At 43.6% G+C, this 21,867-nt stretch overlaps 1 protein-coding gene across 1 annotated transcript in view; it reads right to left on the reverse strand.

Moving 5' to 3' along the window:
* ITGBL1 (integrin subunit beta like 1) overlaps positions 1-21,867 on the reverse strand; it is a 1,421,787-nt gene that overhangs the window by 530,371 nt on the left and 869,549 nt on the right. The window contains exon 5 of the mRNA XM_069637000.1: positions 7,095-7,235. Coding sequence (XP_069493101.1) covers positions 7,095-7,235 — 141 coding nt within the window. The remainder of the gene's footprint in view (positions 1-7,094; positions 7,236-21,867) is intronic.

Consider the following 21,867-nt stretch of genomic DNA (forward strand, 5'->3'; position numbering starts at 1 on the left):
TCTTAGTTGCCTTCCTGGGTGATACCGGCTAATCTTGTCTTGGAGGAATTCCGTTTTGTGGGTGATGCAGAGTGCTTTGAATTTGATGCACTTTTTTTTACTGGTAACCAGTGTAGGCTTTTCAGTGCTGGTGTGATGTGGTCTTTTCTGTTTAGTCTTATGGGATCTCAGCTGCTGCATTTTGTACCCTTTGGAGTTTCTTGTTAAGTGTTTCCGTCATTCCTAGATAGAGGCTGTTTGCATAGTCAATTCTTGTGAGTATCAGGGATATGACTGTGAGGGTTCTGTGGGGGAAGGAGAGGTATGCCACATTCCATCAATCTTTTTATTAGTGCTGCATGGCTGATTGTGTCAAAAGCCGCTGCTATGTCCAATAGTATGATGGTCGATTGGGCATCATCATCTGTTTTATTTTCAGGTTGTCCTTTAATGATAGAATTGCTGATTCTATTGCACTCATTGGTCTGAAGCCAACTTGTGACAAGTCGAGTATTTTGTTTGTTTTGATGTATTTAAGTTCCAAATAGATATTTGTGGGAGATATTTATACTTTTCCAGACACATAGTGCAAAAGTGAAGTGAAAAAGTGATTTTGCCTATGCTTTGCTATTTACTTTTCGTAAACAATTCAAATTGGCTGTAGGGGCCCTTCTGCAAAAAAGTGTAAACGGTAGCAGTCCCCTCTATGCAATTTAGGATTAAAAACAAAATTGCCCCAATACCCTTTTTCATCAACCCGATTCTACAATGATGAAAACATTGTCGGGTTCATTTATCATGTGACTTGTGCATTTTTAAAGTAATTTGTATAAAAGTTTGCATTATTATTTGTTATTGTTTATGGCTTATTACAAACCTTTACAAAAAAAGTTAGCAAAGTAAGAAAAAGAAACTAAATAAATGGAAAAAGAAAAGTAAATAGAAAAATTTAATACAGAAACTTACAAAATAAACAACATTTTAATTGTCATGGCTTACAATAATCGGTATAAAAGTATGCAATTCATAACAATAAAAACTGTTTCCTATAAATCATCCCTATCACTTAAAGTTTATTTTATATACAGAGTAACAGCTATAGTAAGCAGGGTATAAGTACCATTTCAAAATCTGTACAAAACGTGACTTGTGTGCAAAGACCCAGAATTGTAATATTTTAGGTATTTAAAACCAAACTTCAATACATATTTGTACCAATTTTAGCTGGGACGGTGTGTGGTCAAGTACCTACATTTCAGGCTATGCTGACATTCTGGATTTACCACTTAACCAAAGTGTGTAATCCTGGAAAAATTGTTTAATCTCACTGTGAGATTCCTGCCAAAATTAGGAGCCCCTAGAAGTGATCCGGTTTGAAGTATGGTTTGATAGCTGGGCAGCACAGGGGTCAGGGCCAGCCAAGGAGACGTACACACATCTGTCTTTGGAAAATATAAGGCCACATTTATTGATCAAAATTGTGACATTCAAAATAGCAAAGTAAACATGTGAAATAAGTCATCATGGACAATTGCATATTAGTACCCGGCGAGGGCGCAATCCGAATGAAAGGACCATTCTGATTGGCCCTCGCCGAGGCATTACCCGGCCCGGAATCCCTCGGCCGGGATTCCATGCCTTTATCCCCAGCGGGGGGCGTGGCAGCCCCTCAGCCAATAAGGAGGCTCGAAGCGGGGCCATCATGGCTGAAGGCCACCTTTGTCCCCCGCCAGGGATTCAGGTATGTTTTTTTTCTTTTTGGTCCTCCCCCTTCCCTGCCCTCCCACCCCCACTTACCTTTCTGCCGGCCTGTCCCCGGTGGGGGACGATAGCAGCCTCCAGCCGTGTGGAGGCTCGAAGCGTGGGAAGTCCCCGCTCCGAGACTCAACACGGCTCTGGAGGCTTCCAGCGTCCCCCGCTGGTGACCAAGATAAGTTATGGTTTTTTCCCCTCCCTCCCTACCGCCCTCCCAACCCCACTTACCTTCTTTGCTGTCTTTCGGGAACGGACGTGCAGGGAACTTTTCCCAGGGCGTCCGCTTCCGATGGCCGCCATGGAAAGGGAAAACGGACTCTGTATTCCCTTTCCCGGCAGCCATTTTCTTTTTTTCTTTTTTTTTCCGAAACGCTCATTAAAAAATGCTTTTAGTACTCGGTCTCGCAGATCTTGCGGGCCGGGGTACTAATAGCAATATGCCCCTCGCGGCAGGGGCATTACCAACTCAGGTAATGCCCTGGGGCCTTCGTTAAAACCCTCGCTTCACTCAGGCCTATAACTATGGGTCCCGGGGCAATACCTGAGTCGGTAATGCACCCACCAGTCGCAGCATATTGCTTAATTATAAACAGTATGGAAACGGAATGTACCAGACAATGATGTATAGGGTGTGTCAGGGGAGCGGCGGCTCCTCCTCTTTGCCACATCCAACCAGGAGTGATGCCAGGAGGCCAGAAACCCTTCCACCTCCACTGTCTACTTCCTGATCCTACTCTCACCTGCATGCTAGCACTCCCACACACCCTCAACTCAATTAAAATTAGCTGCAAAATTGCAACAAAAATACAATGCTGTGCTTCGAAATGTCATTTGTAAGAAACAAAATATCCTATTCCTTGCTTCAGTATTTATCGAGGAGGAGGGGGATGTCTTTCACAACAAAATGGCTGGACCACAAGCACCTCCTACGTGTTATGTTATGTTATGTGCTTATTACGCGCCGGTAGCATGCAGGCATCAGGGCGCGCGAAACCAAGAAGATCAGAAACACGAAACACCTCATTAAGACAGGTAGAAAACCTAGGGAAACGAAGCTCTAATGCTCATTGAAACAATGAGGTTTTTAGCGATTTCCTAAAACTCTGGTAATTGGCTTCAAGCCGTAATGCCATTGGCAACTTGTTCCAGAGGTCTACTGCTTTCGCCGGGAAAGATTTGCCTTGCCTAAGTGCGGACTTAGCCCCAGGTCTGTTCAGCGTGCCCCTGTCGCCTGATCTTAGACATCTTCCAGGAGCATAGAAAGAGAAATGTTTTTTGAAGTAGCTAGGGGCCTCTCCATATAGGCATCTGTGAATTATAGTCATAGCCTTGAACCTGACTCTCTCCTCCACTCTTAGCCAGTGTAGTGCTCTTCTCCCTGTTGACACATGTTCTCTATTACTTATGTTTTTAACTATGCGAACTGCGTCATTTTGTATGACTTGGCACTTTTGAATCTCCCTTTTTGTGGCTCCTAGCAGGAGAGCGTTGCCATAGCCAAGTCACGACAGGATGATGGCCCTAGCGATTGTCGCAGCATTGACTTCATTAATGAAGGGTCTTATTGCTCTCAGAAGTCGTAGATAGTAGGTGTTGTTTTTCTGCAGGTATCTTACCTGTACCTCTGCGCCCACTGAGGCCTCTACCATCATCCCGAGAGTTTTAACATGTGGCAACACCGGGATGTTAGCGTCCTTGATGGTAAAGGACTTATATTCATTCCCTAGTTTGCATCTGGCCTGTCGCGTGCCGAAAATCAGCAGCTCTGTTTTGGTATTATTTAAACACATCCAATGATGTTGCATCCAGTGGTCCATGATGTTATAAACCTCTGAGATTTTAGCACTATCAGTGGTGTAATCACCAGTGAGTTCAAAGATGAGCTGCGTATCATCAGCGTAATTTGTAAATGGGAGTAGTCACAGTATTCAGAGAGGTATTATTGAGCGTGCACTATGTTAGATGGAATAAGGACTGGCGTCCTCGTTGCTCAGCCCCTGCAGAGGAGGAGGTGGCATCCTCCTCGATTCTCCCCAGCCAGGCCAAGAAAACATGGTGGGGGAAGGGTGGGGTTGGTGTGAGTGATTGTAAATGGGAATGGTAGTCAGGGGGAGCTGATGGAAGGTGACAGGGGGTGATATTGCCACACTATTATTTCTGCTTCTCTTTTGCTCTGTACAGTTTTTTATATCTCAATTATAGCACCATGTTGAAAAAAGGTACACAACATATTTCTTAGGGCATGAATAATTGGGATTAATCTCTCAAACTCTTGTTAAGGGCAGTATACAGCTTTCATTTTTCATTTTTGGCAAAGGTTTTCCATATGGAGATGTGGGAGAATATGAAAGGTGAAGTGTGTAGCCAATGGAAGGTCAAAGTAGTGTGGGAGCTTATGGAAGGAAACACAGGAGCAAATGGAAGAAGAGAGCAGAAGACTGTGGAAGGGGTACTGGAGAGCCTGTGATTTTGGAAGGCATGAGCAGGTGGAAGGCGAGCGCAGGTTTCCCATTTGAACAAATTGAGTGTACCTCGGCAAATCACCTCATGTCAGCAAAACTTAGTGAGATGAACCGGCTGTTTCCAGCCAGAGTCATACCCCTAAACATACAGCTACAATAGTAGAAAAAGACAACTTAATAAACATGTAACATTTGTTGCACTCTTGACAGCGATTAACTACTCCAACCATAAGCTCCACACCCATGCCCCACGTATCCGGGACCATCTGTCAGCCTTGCCAAGAATTCATTTGGCTTAAATCTGCCAGAGAGTGCAATCCCAACAAGCATCTTTATCAGACATTCAAGTAGTCTTGCAGGTAAATATGTCAACCCTGGTCCTAACAAACTGGGTTTGAATCCAGGCTTCTGCACCTTGTAAAGCAGTCTAACAGACTAAAGAAGTTAAAGGCAAATTAAGGGCAAAAGGATTTTTCAGATCCAGGAAGACATTTATTGCAGGATGACAAATCAGAGAAAAGGTTTGGCACACCTGATCACAAACCTAGCCCACCCAGATAAAAATTCCTGGAGCCGGGCCTGTTTCCCCATTACACAAAGGTTAGATAACAGGTTTGCTCTGCCAAATAGCTCATTTCCATAGGACGGACACTATCAACCACTTTTCATGTTAGGGACTGAAGCATTTCCTTTAGAGCAATATGGGGTTTCATTCATCTGAGTCTAACTCGGTTGTGCAAGTGAGCGTCTAGGGGCGAAGCTTAATCATGACATTAAAGTTGCTTTCCACTGTGGAGTTCTTCTAAAGTTCCCATGCTGTGGCAAGTGTTAACATCCATTGTGTGTGTGACCATCTCTTTTGGTCTATGCAGCCTCCCAGAGTGGGTCTGACTCGCTATCTTATGTTTTTACTCCTGATTAACCTGCAGGTATACCCATCTATAATCCCCTGGGGTTCATTCATGTATGTGCCCTCGTGTGTTCGTCCCTTCCGTGTTCCCCTTGCTTTGTTATTTTCCTCAGCAGGTCAGTCTAGGTGGAGGGTGTACCCTTTTTGGTTTATAGTAGCTATGTATTTATTTATTCATTTATTTATTTATTTGTTTATTGCACCTTCTCTTGAACAGCCTGTTTTGTTTTTTATTCTCACTTATCACCGGCTTGTATTATTGATCAGTTTATCCATGGAGGTGTAAGAGTTTTTATTTTGCATTCCATGTGCTCTATATGTTATGGTACATTTCTTTTCCATGGATACATATTAAGGGATGGCAAATGTTGCTGCTTCTTCTGCTTAGCTTTCGGTACTGCATATAACACAGAAAACACTTAATGATCAATCATTGGTTAGATGATTAGACGGCACTTGGTGCAGGGTCTATCCCACTACTAGATACAATTGTCAAATCTACACAGGTTGCTTCCTTTGTTGAATATTAGTGGCTTACATATACAAACAAAATGCTAATTTCATACTATCTTTAGCACTCGGATTATGCAAGGAGGCCACAAAGTTAGGAGGATGCGTCTCTTGGTTCCTCTAACCCACCCTATTTGTGTTCATTTTCTCACTGAACAGTGGCCGGAGTGTTACCCAAGGAACTTAGCTGCACGTTCTTCGACTTACTACAGGAGGGAGGAATAGCACTGACTTTGGCGATGCAGAGGTAGTGTTGGATTGGTCTTCTGTCTGAGTGCTGGAAGTTGGGACATTGTGTCCTGAATCCAGTTTCTACTGCAATAAATACTACATTGGTGCTGAGCAATAGAGGAGGAGGTGTGGCTGCTTACACAGAGCTTTATCTGTTGTGCCCTGGCATGATTGGCTGTTGCAGGGGTTATAACCCCAGCTAGTTAAGGAGCTCCACGGGATGAGTATATAAAGAAGAAAAATGCACAATACTTGCCTATGTGTCTTTGATAGAATCTAAAGCCGCACTCAGGATAGTGAAGGGGAATAGCCATGGAGAACACTTGCAGTCCGGAAGGGCACCATTTTATGCAAAGCCGTCAAAGGGTTACAGAAAAGGCATTCAGTGAAACCACTGGCATTGAAGGATGCACCAGTGCACACTGAGGGAGGGTGCTCCCTGCCTAGCCATTGTTCTTTGTGGGTACGCATTTAAAGTGAGGGCAACTTCATGTGGAATGGGTTTGTGTTTGAAGTCAAGCGTAAACGAGAAATTAACATAAGGCAAACAAAATACTTCATATCTTTTATTCTAGATATTTAAAAGCAATTTTAGGGATCACACCAGTGGAAGCGTTCCCTTTATGTGGCTAAAGTGTTCGAAAACAAAATGGCTGACCCGCTAGGTCAAGCCCCACGTGCCTTTTGGAAGATGACGTTATTCAGCATCAATCGAGGAGCATCCTTTCCTCGTTATTATGACCAGTATTGCAGAGCCCATTCTGTGAGGGCGCAGAAACTAAAGTGAGCGCCCGCTCCGCGCATGCGCCACGCTTTCAGTGTCCCCGTAATTAAGATGAGTGAGTTTCCTAAATGCTCTCGGGATAATTGCATCCCCGTAGCAGCAGGCTTTGTCAGTGAAGATGCATTTAAAGGGGTTGGTAGGGGGCGATCTGCAAGACTAACACTTTCATGCACAGAAATAGTTCTGGAGAGCAGCCAAAGGCATCATCATTTTTTTTTTTTTTTTTTAACCATTTGCTCAGTGAACCAAGGCGGAAAAGCGGCTCATCACGACACTTGTCTTCATATAATTTCTCTTCAAACTAGGGAAAAAAAATCTATGGGACATTACAGGAGCTGCAATGAACGCTGATAAACACATCAAGCAAGAGCGCCCAGACGGCACGGGCTGGCGCAGCAAATGCGATCCTCGCAGACCCCCCTTGCCAGACGACGTACAGGCGTGAGACGCATTAGTGACGCACCTCTATTGCTGCAGATTTTTCCATCTGGGGAAGTGCATCTTCTTTTGATCTCCCACGGGCTGATGTCACACTGGAATTCGCATTTATCTCCATGCCAACCAGACTCGCAGTAACAGTTTCCACAATAGCACTTTCCATGGCCTAAAACCAAAACAAATGGAGACAGTCAGGAAAAGACAGATTTCAAAAAAAATACATAATAGACTTTCCAAATGTTTTAATATAATTGTCCTCTGTTGCTTTTAAAGATGCATTTTCTTGACGCAGTTCCTGACATTTGAGTAAAAGCACTAACATGTGGTTGCGTTTATGGTGCGCTTGTTTTAACCTGTTGGTTTCGAAATTGCACACATTTTCATAAGTTATTGGTGTCCTTGCTACAGTTGTGGGGAAGCAGAAAGGCCGGTTTGATAACGTTCACTGCTTCCCACCACCTCTTAAACCCAGAGCACTCACAACTATCCACCTCATCAGAACTCCCCCTACCACCCTGTCCCTTGCACCCCTGCTTTCAGCATCTTGTACCCATCCATTCCCCTCAGACCTTCGTCTGTTGTGTTTCTGTCATGTCCCTGGTCTATGTACATTGTCATCCCAAACATCAACCGGGAGGACAGTCACTTATTCTTATGCCCCCTTGTGTTAGGTGCCACTTTTCCTCTGTGTATCGCTGAATGTAGGTGTTACTGGTCGAAACACCTTGCTCCCTCAATAAGGAAGTACAAGTAAACACATTGAGCCCCACTAGCAATGTAGCGAGTTATGCTTAGTAAAGTGACATTTCTTGAAAACATGTTAACTTATGTGAACATCCTTCAAATCCTGCTGCATCTCCACGACAGCCTACGATCCACCAGAAATAAGGACATGTGCATATGTGAAATCCGCAGGTGCAGACAGGAAAGAACCGCAGGATAGGCCTTCTCTGTCTACACCCCACAACTCTGGAACCTTTTCTACGTCAACATCAGACCCACCCCCTTTGTTCTACAGTTCAAGAAGGAGCTCAAGGCCTTCCTCTTCAAGGAATGGCTCCTCCGCAACACCTAGGTCCAGACACCATCCACTCTCCACCCTACCTGAGACTGGGTGATCTGCTCCCCACTGTTGTGTTCCCTGGTTGATTGCCGGTCACTTGCTGACAAATTGCCCACTTTACCCCTCTCCTGTTGTTAGACACCCACTCCTTTGTTTCTCTACTCCCCTCACCATGTTCTTTCCCCTGTGATTGCAAAGCACTACGTTGCTTCTCGAACCTAGGTCTGCGCTCAATAAATACCCGAATGATGATGAGTATCCTTCGGATAAATATTGTACAAGCTGGGTTTATAATGGAGAGTTCATCCACAGCTTTGAAAATAAGGTTTACACTTTATTTTATTGTTATCATGCACAACACACAGTAAACTCTTTATCTGTACTGCAACGGCTGCATGTATTTCACTGTAGCACACATTGTTGCATTGTGTTCCCTTCATACATAAAGTTTCACTTTACAAAATTAGTGTGATCAGAAGAAAGCACTAGTTACGGAATTGGAGCTTTCAGACATGGGCTATGTGTTGCCCTGTGGGGAAAACAGATGGCCACCATCACATGATCACCATGAAGTCTTAAAGGCACGTTGGTACTCACAACGTTGGTTCGATTGCAGAAATCTGGTGATCAGCTGTCTCAGAGGCAGCAGAGGCAGAAAACCTTCTCTTGCCTTATGTGTCTGCCAACAAACTGGCATTGCTTGGGAGTAAGGAAGTGGACATGAGATACTTTTTGATTGCACCTTGTATGAAAACAGGTGCAGTTCATTGAATGCATTTAAAGGTGAGGCACAGTTTTTGATAGCAATAATTTCTCATACTGAGACAAAGTGGAGGCTTTTGAGGTTGGGTGTTCTGGTTGTCTTTCATTGAGTCCCAGATGGGTCTGTCAGCAGTGTGCTCGACTTTATGGAGTGTTTTCATTTGAGATGCAGGTAGGCCAGCTAAAGCGTGGTGGCGTAATCTGTTTTGTAGTTGACTAAGGCCCCCATGAGCTTGGAGTGGGTTTCTTTGGGTAGGAAAGGGGGGAATTTGCTTCAGTAGTTTGGTCCTGGTAGATCTTGCAAGAGCCAATGTCCAGAACCACTGCACCATCAAATTCTGGTAAGACATTGTCATGTGCCGCAGCCTGCGCTCAACTCTCCCAGTCCCTGCCTTCCTACTCACATGCTGACCGCCAAAATGCATTCAATACCAACAAGCCGCCATTCACAGCCTCACTTACAGGACCCTCATCGGCACTCCCACCACCCAGCAATCATGCACAAAACCTCATGCTCATTTATGCACATAGTACAACATTGCCACCTGCCAGGTGAAATCTCCTGGATTGTTTTAGAATATTAGGAGCACTCGCAAAATGAATTCTACATAAAAGTAAGATCTGCCAAAAAGTTTCACTCTTATGATACATTCTTTAAACAAAACGTTGTGTCAGTAGTTTCTACTCGGTAAGGCCTTCGCGGCCATGGGCTGTGTAACAAGATCACTAACATCCATATAATAGATGCACATTAGACCTTCCTGCTGTTCACGGTGATTTGACAAATCATCAGCAGTAAGTCAAGGTGGACTCCTTTCAGATATAAAGTTACATTCATCACAAAACATGTGCATAATGAAGGTTCTATGTGATTTTACTGCGGCCAGAAAACTGCAGACAAAAATACTGAAAATACAGATGTGTTTGCATTTTAAATGTGGGGGGACCCCCCGCAATCCCCACATATTCCCCATTCAATAAATGACTACCCCAACCCACCCCCACATATATAGTGCCAAAAAACATCATTTTTAATAAAAATCATAGGAATACGTGCTTGGCAATAGATGCTAATTAGAACACTTTCAATGAAAAAAACTGAGTACATATAGGACAACCTGCTATGTACCAAACTCCATTTGGATTAATATATCATATTCTCATTTCTCTGTTTTCAATCCAGAGAGCTGTCTCAACATGTTTCTTTTCACAAACACAATTAACAAACATTCATCAGGAGAAAATGATAATTACAACGAAAAATCTAGTTCATATAGAGTCACAGACTTGAACTGGGACAATCTCATAGCACATGTAGAGTTAAAACACATAAAAAACAAACAATAAGCTGCTGAGTACCTAAATTGCTTCGTAGAGTTCCATATAACTAGAGAACCAAAAAGGAACAGATTACCTTGTCTGGTGCTCGCGGCGGATCTCAACTACTATGAATAAGTTGGAATAGGAGGATGAATCAATCCTACAACGTGTAATGCAAAAAAAGTGTGCTTAAAACACATAGCAAAATCAGTGCTCACAACACTATTACGGAATCAGAAGATAAAACCAACACTAAGGTGGTGGAGTTCAACAAATGGTATAGAGGACAAAGGCTCACCTGCCTGGGTGGATATTAGACAGGTCCAACTAGAATCTCTAGATCAGAACACGGACGTCCACCATTACATGAGTCAGCAGTTAGTTTCTTCGGGACAGTTAAAGCCCAAAGGGATTTGAAATAGCCAGTCCTGCAACCAATGGTCATAATCAATTGTTATCAACAGATCACGAGGGTCCATACAAATTTGTTGTAGCCAAATAAGTACTACATAAAGGTCCAACGATGGGACAAAAAGAGAGAGAGTCTCACCCATGAATAAAAGGAAAAGTACCCTCACGGTAATCATAAAAACATAACTACTACGGGAGGTTACACCCAGCAACAACCTCAGGTGAACTAAATCAGTCATGCACTGCCCATAGTGATTGGGGCAGATCATAACCACAAGAGCGACCAAAGTGCAACAGGTCACCACATACCTGCCGCTTTTCAAATACTGCTTATGCAAAGTAAATTTAATATTGTTGAGGAGAATGCAATTCGAATCCAACTTCTATCTTGCTTCGGTAGAAATAGATTGCTCTCAAGATTCACGGGGCGCAAAGTTAATAACGTCTGTGTCACTGCAGGGAACGAGAAAGCGAAAGCCCTTAGTAATGCTACGGAGCTAGTCAACAAGAAGTCAGTGCTCTCGAGCCGCCTCACCCTGGATGCATACCTGCGGGTCGCGGTCTGGTGGCAAAATGTGCATCATCACAGTTCGGGTAACATATAAAGAGAATAGTGCGCGCGAGGAGGACAGCTGTCTAGGCGTTGTCAAGGAGACAGCCAAAGTCCTATTACTCTGTCCATGAAAAATAGGACGTGGGCAAAAATGTAAAGCGACAAGGATTTTTGGGCGGCATTCTTAGAACAGCATGTAATGCTGTACTCTGCATGGAAAGCGCAACAGAGTTACCAAAAAAATCATTAAGATCAGATGAAAGTCTCGGGCATAGTAATGTATAACCCAAATAAATGGGTATAAGGCACACTCCAAAACAACTCGACAAAGAGAAATAACTCAAGGCACAGGATGTAGCCCGATATGTGCCAATCCGTTATTGCAAACGGATCCAGCCAGACTAAAATGTACGGCAATGCAAATGAAAGAGTCTATCTAGAATAGCTAGGTAATGAGTAAAATTTACGTCACAACCGTCCAAAAAATGATCAAATAGGCAAGAGAAAGTGCTGTATATCACGAATAATGCAAAAAATACAACAAATACTAAAAATGTAAAAGTACATAAGACTCTAATTAACCATCCAGGACGCCCGATAGTGGCTGGAATAAACTCGGTATTGGAACCACTCTCCACGTTTGCTGATCACTACCTTCAAATATATATACACAAGATGCAATCATATCTCAAAGATTCTAGAGATGTTATTAATAGCCGTGAAGATCTGGAATTTGATCCATCGACCTCCTTATTGCTTGGATTTGACATAATTTCTCTGTATACCAACATACCCCAACAAGCTTCGTTGGACACTATAGAAGAAATATTGCTTATACGTGAAGACCAGGATCCAGTCCCTACCTCCTTCTTAGTTTGGTGCGTAGAGCTAGCCCTAAAACATAATTAATTTGAATTCAATGGACATTTTTTCCAACAGATCGAAGGGACCGCCATGGGTGCCACCATGGCACCCAGTGTGGCAAACCTATATGTGTAAGCATGTGAAAAATCACATATGTATAGCATTAATAACCCCTTTGCTAAGTACATCAGAAAGTGGAGTCGCATTCTCCTCAGCAATATTAAATTTACTTTGCATAAGCAGTATTTGAAAAGCAGCAGGTATGTGGTGTCCTGTTGTACTTTAGTCGATCTTGTGGTTATGATCTGCCCAATCACTATGGGCAGTGCACGACTGATTTAGTTCACCTGAAGTTGCTGCTGGGTCTAACCTCTCATAGTAGTTATTTTTTTATGATTACCGTGAGGGTACTTTTCCTTTTATTCACGGGTGAGACTCTCTCTCTTTTTGTCCCATCGTTGGACCTTTATGTAGTACTTATTCGGCTACATCTAATTTGTATGGACCCTCGTGATCTGTTGATAACAATTGATTTTGACCATTGGTTGCAGGACTGGCTATTTCAAATCCCTTTGGGCTTTAACTGTCCCGAAGAAACTAACTGCTGTCTCATGTAATGGTGGACGTCCGTGTTCCGATCTAGAGATTCTAGTTGGACCTATCTAATATCCACCCAGGAGGTGAGCCTTTGTCCTCTATACCATTTGTTGAACTCCACCACCTTAGTGTTGGTTTTATCTTCTGATTCAGTAATAGTGTTGTGAGCACTGCTTTTGCTATGTGTTTTAAGCACATTTTATTTTGCATTACACGTTGTAGGATTGATTCATCCTCCTATTCCAACTTATTCATAGAAGTTGAGAGCCCCCATGAGCACCAGATAAGGTAATCTGTTCCTTTTTGGTTCTCCAGTTCAATTATATAGAACTCTACGAAGCAACTTAGCTACTAATCTGCTTATTCATTGTTTTTTATATGTTTTAACTCTACAGGTGCTATGAGACTGACCCAGATCAAGTTTGTGACTCTATATGAACTAGGTTTTTCGTTGTAATTATTATTTTCTCATGATGAATGTTCGTTAATTGTGTTTGTGAACAGAAACATGTTGAGATAGCTCTCTGGATTGAAAATAGAGAAATGAGAATATGATATATTAATCCAAATGGCATTTGGTACATGGCAGGTTGTCCTATATATACTCTGTTTTTTCATTGAAAGTGTTCTAATTAGCATCTATTGCCAATCACATATTCCTATGTTTTTTGAGAAGTTTTGTATTGTGGACCATTGAATTTAATCATGTATTTTAATTATCTGATTTATTATTACAAATGATGTTATAACTTTTTAGATGCGTTTGGTCCCCCTTTCAGCTTAGATGTTTTGAGATCAGTACCTGTATGGCTAGCTCTGTCTCCTATTAGATTTGTTTGGCAGTATTTTTTGCCGCAATAAAATCACTGGATACCCATAATGAACAGTCCAGAACAGCTTTCATCGGCATTCCTTTAACCCCCCATACTGCTGCCTGCATTTATCTGCAATGCGAGGCACAATTACCAATACACGTATTCTGAAAGTGTATGCCACTTTATAGGCACTGGGAATGTAGACCCAAGAATATGACATGCACATCCTTAGCATTTGATGGGTCAAAAGACCACTAGAATTAGATAAGTGAGTGGAGTGAATGCTGTATAGTTGTCAAGTGATATCCGAACCTACTCAGCACAACATGTATTAGGTAGGGAAAGTATATTAATCAAGAGGACTGATAGGCACAAAGCCATGCCTAGGCAGAACTGAATTCATTTTCAATAGAATTCCCATGTTACAATCCCACTTTCATTCATACATATTTTGTGGAAATGTTGACTTGGCACTGTAATGCAGTAATCTGGATGGCCAGTGCTCATTCTCAACTCATCTGAATGTCAAAGTGGGGCTTCCAAGGATCGAGTTAAACACACATCAATCTCTTGGAGCCTGTACACTAGCGGGTGATTAAAGCAGTACATTTAGACACTGCAGTTCTGATCTTTGACCTGGAAGGGGCAGGACATGGTGTTTGGGCTTTCTGGGAACCCACAGGAAACAAGTATTACGTCTGACATTTTTGATATCCCAGTATGCCATGCACCTTCCTTCCAGCAACTTTATCAAGTGCAAACAAGCACACTAGTACTACTGCTGTAAGGAAGTTTCCTCAATCGATTTCGTACATGAGCCGAACACCAATGAGCTGACTGATGAAGCTGTCAGAAAATATACAGAGGCCAGTATCGTAACACCTGAAGGAATGAAGTTCCTGTATCCGAAGAATCATAAGAAGTATGTGGGATGATTGGTCTATTGTACTCCGAATGGCAATGTAATTGCCTGACCTGGAGTATAGGTGAACATGTCAAAGCAGCTGGCAGCCTGGGGGTGGTGATGGAGATATGGACACCAAAGAAACACCTCTTTAAGAGAAAATATCAGGATGTGGAAATAATTGAGGAGGTGGTCGAGCGCTCGACCAGAGGTGGGAATGTAGAGGAGCAGCTGCATGCCTCTGCAGGAAATCCCACCCTCTACCGCCTATATGTTGGAAGCCTGAGATTGTACCGTGTTTGACACCAACAGTTGGGCCAATACCGCAGCGCATATTTGAAAGAAGATATCCATTGAGACAACCCTATCAAATTTATCCCCTCTCAAAATACTGGCCAAACTGGATTCTACAGAAATGAATGACGAAGTAAAGAATTGAGTGAACTCTTAAATATGAAAAAGAAGAGTACATATGCACAAAGTGTTGCACAGAATTAACCAATCAATTATTGTACAGACGCTGAACCGCAAATAGACTAAATCATCATAGAAGCTGGCTATACGTAGTGAATAGAATGCAGGCGGAGCCGCCATTGTATAGGACCTGGATATCGGTATCATGAATTGAGTAAGCCAGGACCAATGAAGAGGAAAGGGGGAATTGTGTTGCAGCAAGAATAAGCTGAATCGTGGAGCTGCATGGCAAGGTTGTCTGGCCTGGAGTCAACATTGAAGCAGTTAAGGTCAGCTATCTTTACTGGAAAGCAGTGAACATGCGAAGGATGAATCATCCCTTGTTAAGGTGCAAAGAAAGAACACCAAGAGTGCCAAGTTTTATTAATTTAAGACATTTAAAACCTGCAAAATGGATCACATCGTGATCTCCTGTCACGTGAGCCAAGGATGAAAATAGAGTGCGAACTTGGAGTCCTAGAACACAATAGTGAATACCCGCACTCCCATGTATTCTCAGAGACAAGGACACTTTGCAAGGCCAAATTCAAAGACAATCTTCATGGAAGAAGGCTTGGGCGATGAGAGATGCTGGGCTAATTGGGTGGGGAGGTAAAGTCAGGGCCATCTCCTTGCACCTGGGTCTGAGCTTATGTGCTGCTAAATGAATCAAATGTTCCAGACATGGAACAAGCGTGCCAACCAATTGCAGTGGTCCATATAACGAAGGACCTTATACTTTGAAGACCAATGAGAAACCATGAATCTAATGGTTTTAAAGATGACATGTTTTAGAGGTAGGCATATATTGCCCACCTGACAGTGGGCTGCCAATCACAATCCTAGATCCTATATAATGTGTACTTGTATGTTCCCTTTAAGCCTATCCCGATCCCCAGAAAGATTTTTTATTTGCCAAGTAGAATGACGTCACCTCTCACATGTTTTTAGTATCAAGTCTATGTTGTGTGAAAAAGTTATTCAGAGAAACCGAGCTTACGTCCATTGATGTTCATTGGAACTTCCTGTTTTAGATCATTGTTAATGAAACAGTATCTTTGCCATCTTCCTGAGTTGGTTCGGTTATTTGGACTCAGAGTTATTCTGTGTAAACCCATCCATTGCATTCACGTTCCTAAAGGGCCATACGCTCAGCATGTGTGCATGAATGGGCTGAATAGGCTCACTCTCGTAGTTGGCTTTTTGGAGACACAAATTCTTCTTCAGTAGGAGTGGAAAAAAGAGAAAACAAGAGGTGAGAAATACCCATTGCTACAACCCAGATAAATATTAGGGGTACCTTCTGGAAAACAAGGATCTTGGCTGCAGCTATGGAGAAGACCAGGAAACAAGAAAAGCTTGAAAAGCTAAGTGTGCCTGTGATTTCCACAGCAAGACAAGCAGACGAAGCAGACGAGGGCACCAGGTTCCAAGAATCTTTAAACTGAAATCCCAGCATTTTACCTGAGCCAAGAGAGACTGGGAGTTATTACGACCCTGCCGGTCTGGGCAAAAATGTCAATATACCAGCACTTTTTTCCAGACCAGCAGAGTCTAAGTTTGCCAGTGGGAGTTGACTGATTTACATCCAGCCAAGAGATGTGGGTAAATAAGGACCCCAGCGACAAAAACAGCTGTTATTGCCGGTGTCAGTAATACCGGCAATCTCCTGCCTGGAGTCCTATGGTCTCTCTTCGGCCAATGAGAGGCTGGCTCTGCTGGCAGGAAGTCCTCCTTAGGCTGCAGGGGGAGTGGGCATTTCTTTTAGGAGTGATTGGGGGGTTGTGGGTTCACTTGCAGTCTATATTTATGTGAGGGAGCATGCCATAATACAGCCACCCCTTTGCAGGATGCATCTTCATTCTCAGTAATGCGTGCTTGGGTGTCCACCAACACACATGGACCATGATCCGTTAAAACCAGCACTGTTGACATCATGGAATATAGTATTTAAGTTCTGAATGAAAATGAACTCCTAGCTTTATTTTTTTTTCCGACTGCTGTTCATTTTATACCTTGGTACATAGTAGGTGTCAAGATTAGTCAGGCGAGTACAAAGGCAGCGAATATGGCAAGGGAAATGTGCACCCAGGAACTACGACTCAGGTATGCTAGAACCCAGGAGTGCAAATAGAGTGTGACATCAAAACCAATATATGAAAAGGGATGTGGGGTAAGCACCTGACCGCGAGGAAAGTCGGCAAGCGTCTTACCCCCAATTGCTGTTACAGGTACTGACAGCGCTAAACCCACGTGGAGGGCAAGCAATGACAGGATCTGTGTACTAACACTCTTGATGGTATTACATAAGGGAACTTAAGAACTGTACTCACGAGGACGAGATAAACCTCTTGAATGTCAGCTAGCCCACGAATCCTGTTGAAGAAACTGGGACCCCGAAAGGCTATAACAGCAATGGAAGGAAAACTAAATACCTAAGTGGGAATAGTGTTTACAAAATAGTGAGGAAAACATAAGCATTCACACAGGAGCTAGCTACTACCGCACACCACACCTAATAATCAAAGGGAAAATAAATGCAGAAGTGCAGTGGAAAACATGGAATGGATCCTCTAGAAAGTAAGGATCCGGAGCAGGGAAAAAACGAAATAACCTATGCAAACTTCTCCCTACCCCTCCAAGGAAAAGACAGGAAACTAAACTAAGAGGAAGGCTAAGGCAAATGGGTAACAGCAGCAAAGGACAGAGTCAAAGAAATATAGAACACAGACAAACTGGGCTGCATCTAAAAGGGGAAAGCACTGAGAATTGCTGCCTGCAAACAGAGGAAGACAAAAAGGGAAATCAAGGGAGCAGAAATCAATTAGCGCATGAATCCGAAATTCAGGGCGGAGGAAACAAGAAAACAGGAACAAGGAAGTAGGTACAAAGGCAAAGAACCAGGAACCAGGGACTAGTCAAAAACAGGAACACTGCAAACGATGACCAGCGCTGGACTGAAGTGAGACTGAGGCTTTTAAAGCTGTTTAACGAGCACACGCCTCAGGTGTGCTGACTGCTGCACCTGCAGCCACAGGTGTTGCCTATCCTCCACCCAACCTTGTCCTGCAAGGGTGGAGGTGGAGCAGTGGGCCAGGCATTCTGGGAAGCACAGTCATTTGGTTAAAGAAGCATGCTGGCTGCCAAAAACCTGGAATGGATCCGGAAGGGAAGTAGTTTGGAAAATAGGGATTTAGCGCTCCCAATTCATTACAGCACTGTGGCATTGGGTTCGGAGGAAATGTCCAGCAAGGAATAAGCCCCAAAACATGCCCCCAAGTGGCGGGAACGGGAGCGAAGGAAGCGAGTCGTGACAGTATACCCCCTCCTACGGCCCTCTTCGGGTGCCCGCCACCCGTACGAGACTTCTTCTTTCCATGATGGGAGTGCTTTTTCTTTGGAGGTGGCACTGATGGAAATGGTGGCTTGTGGGCAAAGGCAGATGGGCTTCCATGATAGGAGTGTGTTGTCTTTGGAGGTGATACTGATGGAAACGGTGACTTCTGGTGAGGAAGAGACTCATGGTTCGAAGAAAGGCATGAAGAACTTGCAGGACCTGGAGCAGAGTTGGAAGGTCCAGGAAGCTCAGTCACTGGAAGTGGACCCTTGTAAGTCTTTGAGGAGGGAGGCAGGCTGGTGCAACTTGCCTTAGACGATGGTCGAAGTTCTGTTAGCCTTTCCGCCGAGAGCGGACATGCGGGAGGTGAGGAAGTTGCTGGCTTCAGGAAATGTTCATGTTCAGCCATTAGAGAAGGTGGCGGCTGAGGTAGAGGTTCAGATCTTTTTCTGTCATCCATCTGGGAAAAGGCTTGTGGTTGAAAATGATTAAGGTTTGACTGCACATATTCTACGCCTTGGATGCCTGGAAGTCCCATGGGTTGTACGAGGCTGGTACTCCTGGTGACAGTCGTGTAGCCACTTTGTTGCACGTTGGATACAACAGCAGGGACGTTTGGCATACTGATAGGAGTGATAGACACAGTACTTGGTATTTCAGGCACACTCGCAGAAGGAGCAATAACAGACACATCTTGAACTGCAGCAGTCATTCCCTTCCTTTGGCTACTAGCACCCAACTGGTGCTTCTTGGCGGAATTCTGTTGCACAAGTTCTGTAGGTAATACGCCGGTCTGCACCACCCCCTGTGCACACCCAGGTGAGTGGTTCTGACTCACCACTTGGTCCAGCTTGATGACTCTGAAGCGGGAGCTGGCAAAAGTCTCAAACTCTGATGCTGCATTTTTAGGAGGCTCTGATGCTAAAGTGAAGCAGTTGGGAGAATCGTCTTGTGGAAAAGGCAGGCATTCTGGTGCTCCTCCTGAAGCAAAAGAAAGGCAATCTAAACGTTCATCGACAGTAAATGTTTGGGATTCAGGAGGACTGTCTGGAGCAGTAGAAAATATAGCAGGATCTGATGGTGTAGACAGGTATACCTCTGATGTTGGAAGCGAAGCTAAGCAGGATACCGGTGTATCATGAACTGAAGGCAAACAAGCAATAAACTCTGGAACTGAAGACATGCACATATGATGGACTACCGGAGGCTCTCTGGCTGAAGGATGATCTTCTGGATGAGTCACTGTAGCTGAAGACAGGCAGGCCAGAGGAAACTTTGAAGCTGAAGGCATGCGAGTTGGAGCCATCTCGGTAGCTGAATCCAAACATGTCAGGGTCTTTGGGACTAACCCCGTGCATGGTGGAGGCTCTTGATTAAATGGCAGACATGGCAGCGGTTCATTGATTGAAGACACGTGTACCAAAGATGACTGCAGGGCTGTGGATTGGATCATAGAAGAGTCAATGGTTGTAGGAGGACACACAGAAGTCTCAGAAGTTGATAGACACATTAGTGGCTCAGGAATGGAGGGCACCTTTAGGGCATTAGACTCCTTGGCTCCAGTAACCAAGGACTGAACTGTACCCTTGCAGTCCTTTTCTTTAGTGGGTGACACAGAGTCTCTTTCTTTGTGGAAGTCAAAATCAACCAGTGGAATCACCATAGTAAAGTCTCTGTTAATCAGGATTTCGTCAATTGTCCATTCCTCTGTCTTAGCTTCTGAAAGAGGCAGATTAACAATCAACAGTTCAGGAATCGCCTGCTGGTCTTTTGGTTCTGTATACTGTGGAATGAGTTCATCAGAACATGAAATCTGTACTGTCTCTGACTGTTCGTATTGATCAGAATTGGCAGAAGGAAGAGTGAACCCAGAGGTAAGATCGTCTTCCACATCAGCTTTAACATCTACTTCAGTCTCAGCAGCTGTATCAAGAGCAGGACCTAAGCCTACTGTAGTGACTGAATCTGTGTATGCCACCTTTGTGTATTGTGTTTGGAGATCAGAAGCTTGTATGTGTGCTAGCTCAGAATTATGACAGACTGCTACACAGGAAACTTTAGGTAAAGGAGTGGCTTGTAAATCTTCAGCTAACTGCAATCCCTGACAATCAGCAGAACAATTGTTAGAAACTGTGCCCAGATTGAGCGCTGTGCTAGAAGAAAGACTTTCACTTCCAATAGATCTACCATATTGGCAATTATCATGGTTTACCAAAGTCTCTGCACTCAGGGGCTGAACTGTGTTCACTTCATCAACATCAATGGATAAAGTCTGAGGTGTATTCAGGAATGCGTGCAAGATCTTATTCTCCTCTTGTAAAGAAATGAATTCTTGTGTTAACTCCTCAAGCTTAGCTCTTAGCATGCCCTGCATTAACTGTACATCACTATCAGTAGGCACAGGGGGAGGCATAGTGGCATCAGGGCTGGATCCTGCACTAGCAATCTGGATGTGCACCGATTGTGCATTATCCTCAACTGCTTTCAGGTTCTGAGATTTATACTTTCTCATACTAACTTGGTCTGTGTTACCCTTAAGCAATCTATTGACCTTAGACCTCTTGACATTAGGGACTACCGTATGTACTTGTGCAAAGAAGTATTTGGACTGAGGGTAGAAAACTGAAGTTATGCAAGGAACCCCTCCATTCGTTATGTTTGTACCATGAAACTGTTCTATCTGAGGTGAAGCACAACTGGAATCATGGGGTTCAACAACAGAGGTACTCTTGTATAATAAGTCTAACAGTGTGTTGTTTTCTGCGGCTAAGGCTTGCGCTGACATAGAATCGGGATCAGAACAAAAGATCGAACTAGGATCAGGCAATGTAGGATGTGCCATCCTATGGGAAAAATACTTTGCTCGTAAATGCCCATTCGTGACAAGGAGTTCATTTAAGCCAAGACTAGTGATTTGATTGTCACAGGTAAATGTAGGGGAAGCTTTCTGTACAAGCTTGTTAGAGGCCTTGCTGCCTTTCTTTCTTAAACTTGCCATATTCAATGGGAATTTTGGGCTGGTCATACTGTCAAGATTAGTCAGGCGAGTACAAAGGCAGCGAATATGGCAAGGGAAATGTGCACCCAGGAACTACGACTCAGGTATGCTAGAACCCAGGAGTGCAAATAGAGTGTGACATCAAAACCAATATATGAAAAGGGATGTGGGGTAAGCACCTGACGGCGAGGAAAGTCGGCAAGCGCCTTACCCCCAATTGCTGTTACAGGTACTGACAGCGCTAAACCCACGTGGAGGGCAAGCAATGACAGGATCTGTGTACTAACACTCTTGATGGTATTACATAAGGGTACTTAAGAACTGTACTCACGAGGACGAGATAAACCTCTTGAATGTCAGCTAGCCCACGAATCCTGTTGAAGAAACTGGGACCCCGAAAGGCTATAACAGCAATGGAAGGAAAACTAAATACCTAAGTGGGAATAGTGTTTACAAAATAGTGAGGAAAACATAAGCATTCACACAGGAGCTAGCTACTACCGCACACCACACCTAATAATCAAAGGGAAAATAAATGCAGAAGTGCAGTGGAAAACATGGAATGGATCCTCTAGAAAGTAAGCATCAGGAGCAGGGAAAAAACGAAATAACCTATGCAAACTTCTCCCTACCCCTCCAAGGAAAAGACAGGAAACTAAACTAAGAGGAAGGCTAAGGCAAATGGGTAACAGCAGCAAAGGACAGAGTCAAAGAAATATAG

Source organism: Ambystoma mexicanum, chromosome 7p (genome assembly GCF_040938575.1).
Source record: "Ambystoma mexicanum isolate Mex_15411 chromosome 7p, UKY_AmexF1_1, whole genome shotgun sequence".
Taxonomy (NCBI): domain Eukaryota; kingdom Metazoa; phylum Chordata; class Amphibia; order Caudata; family Ambystomatidae; genus Ambystoma; species Ambystoma mexicanum.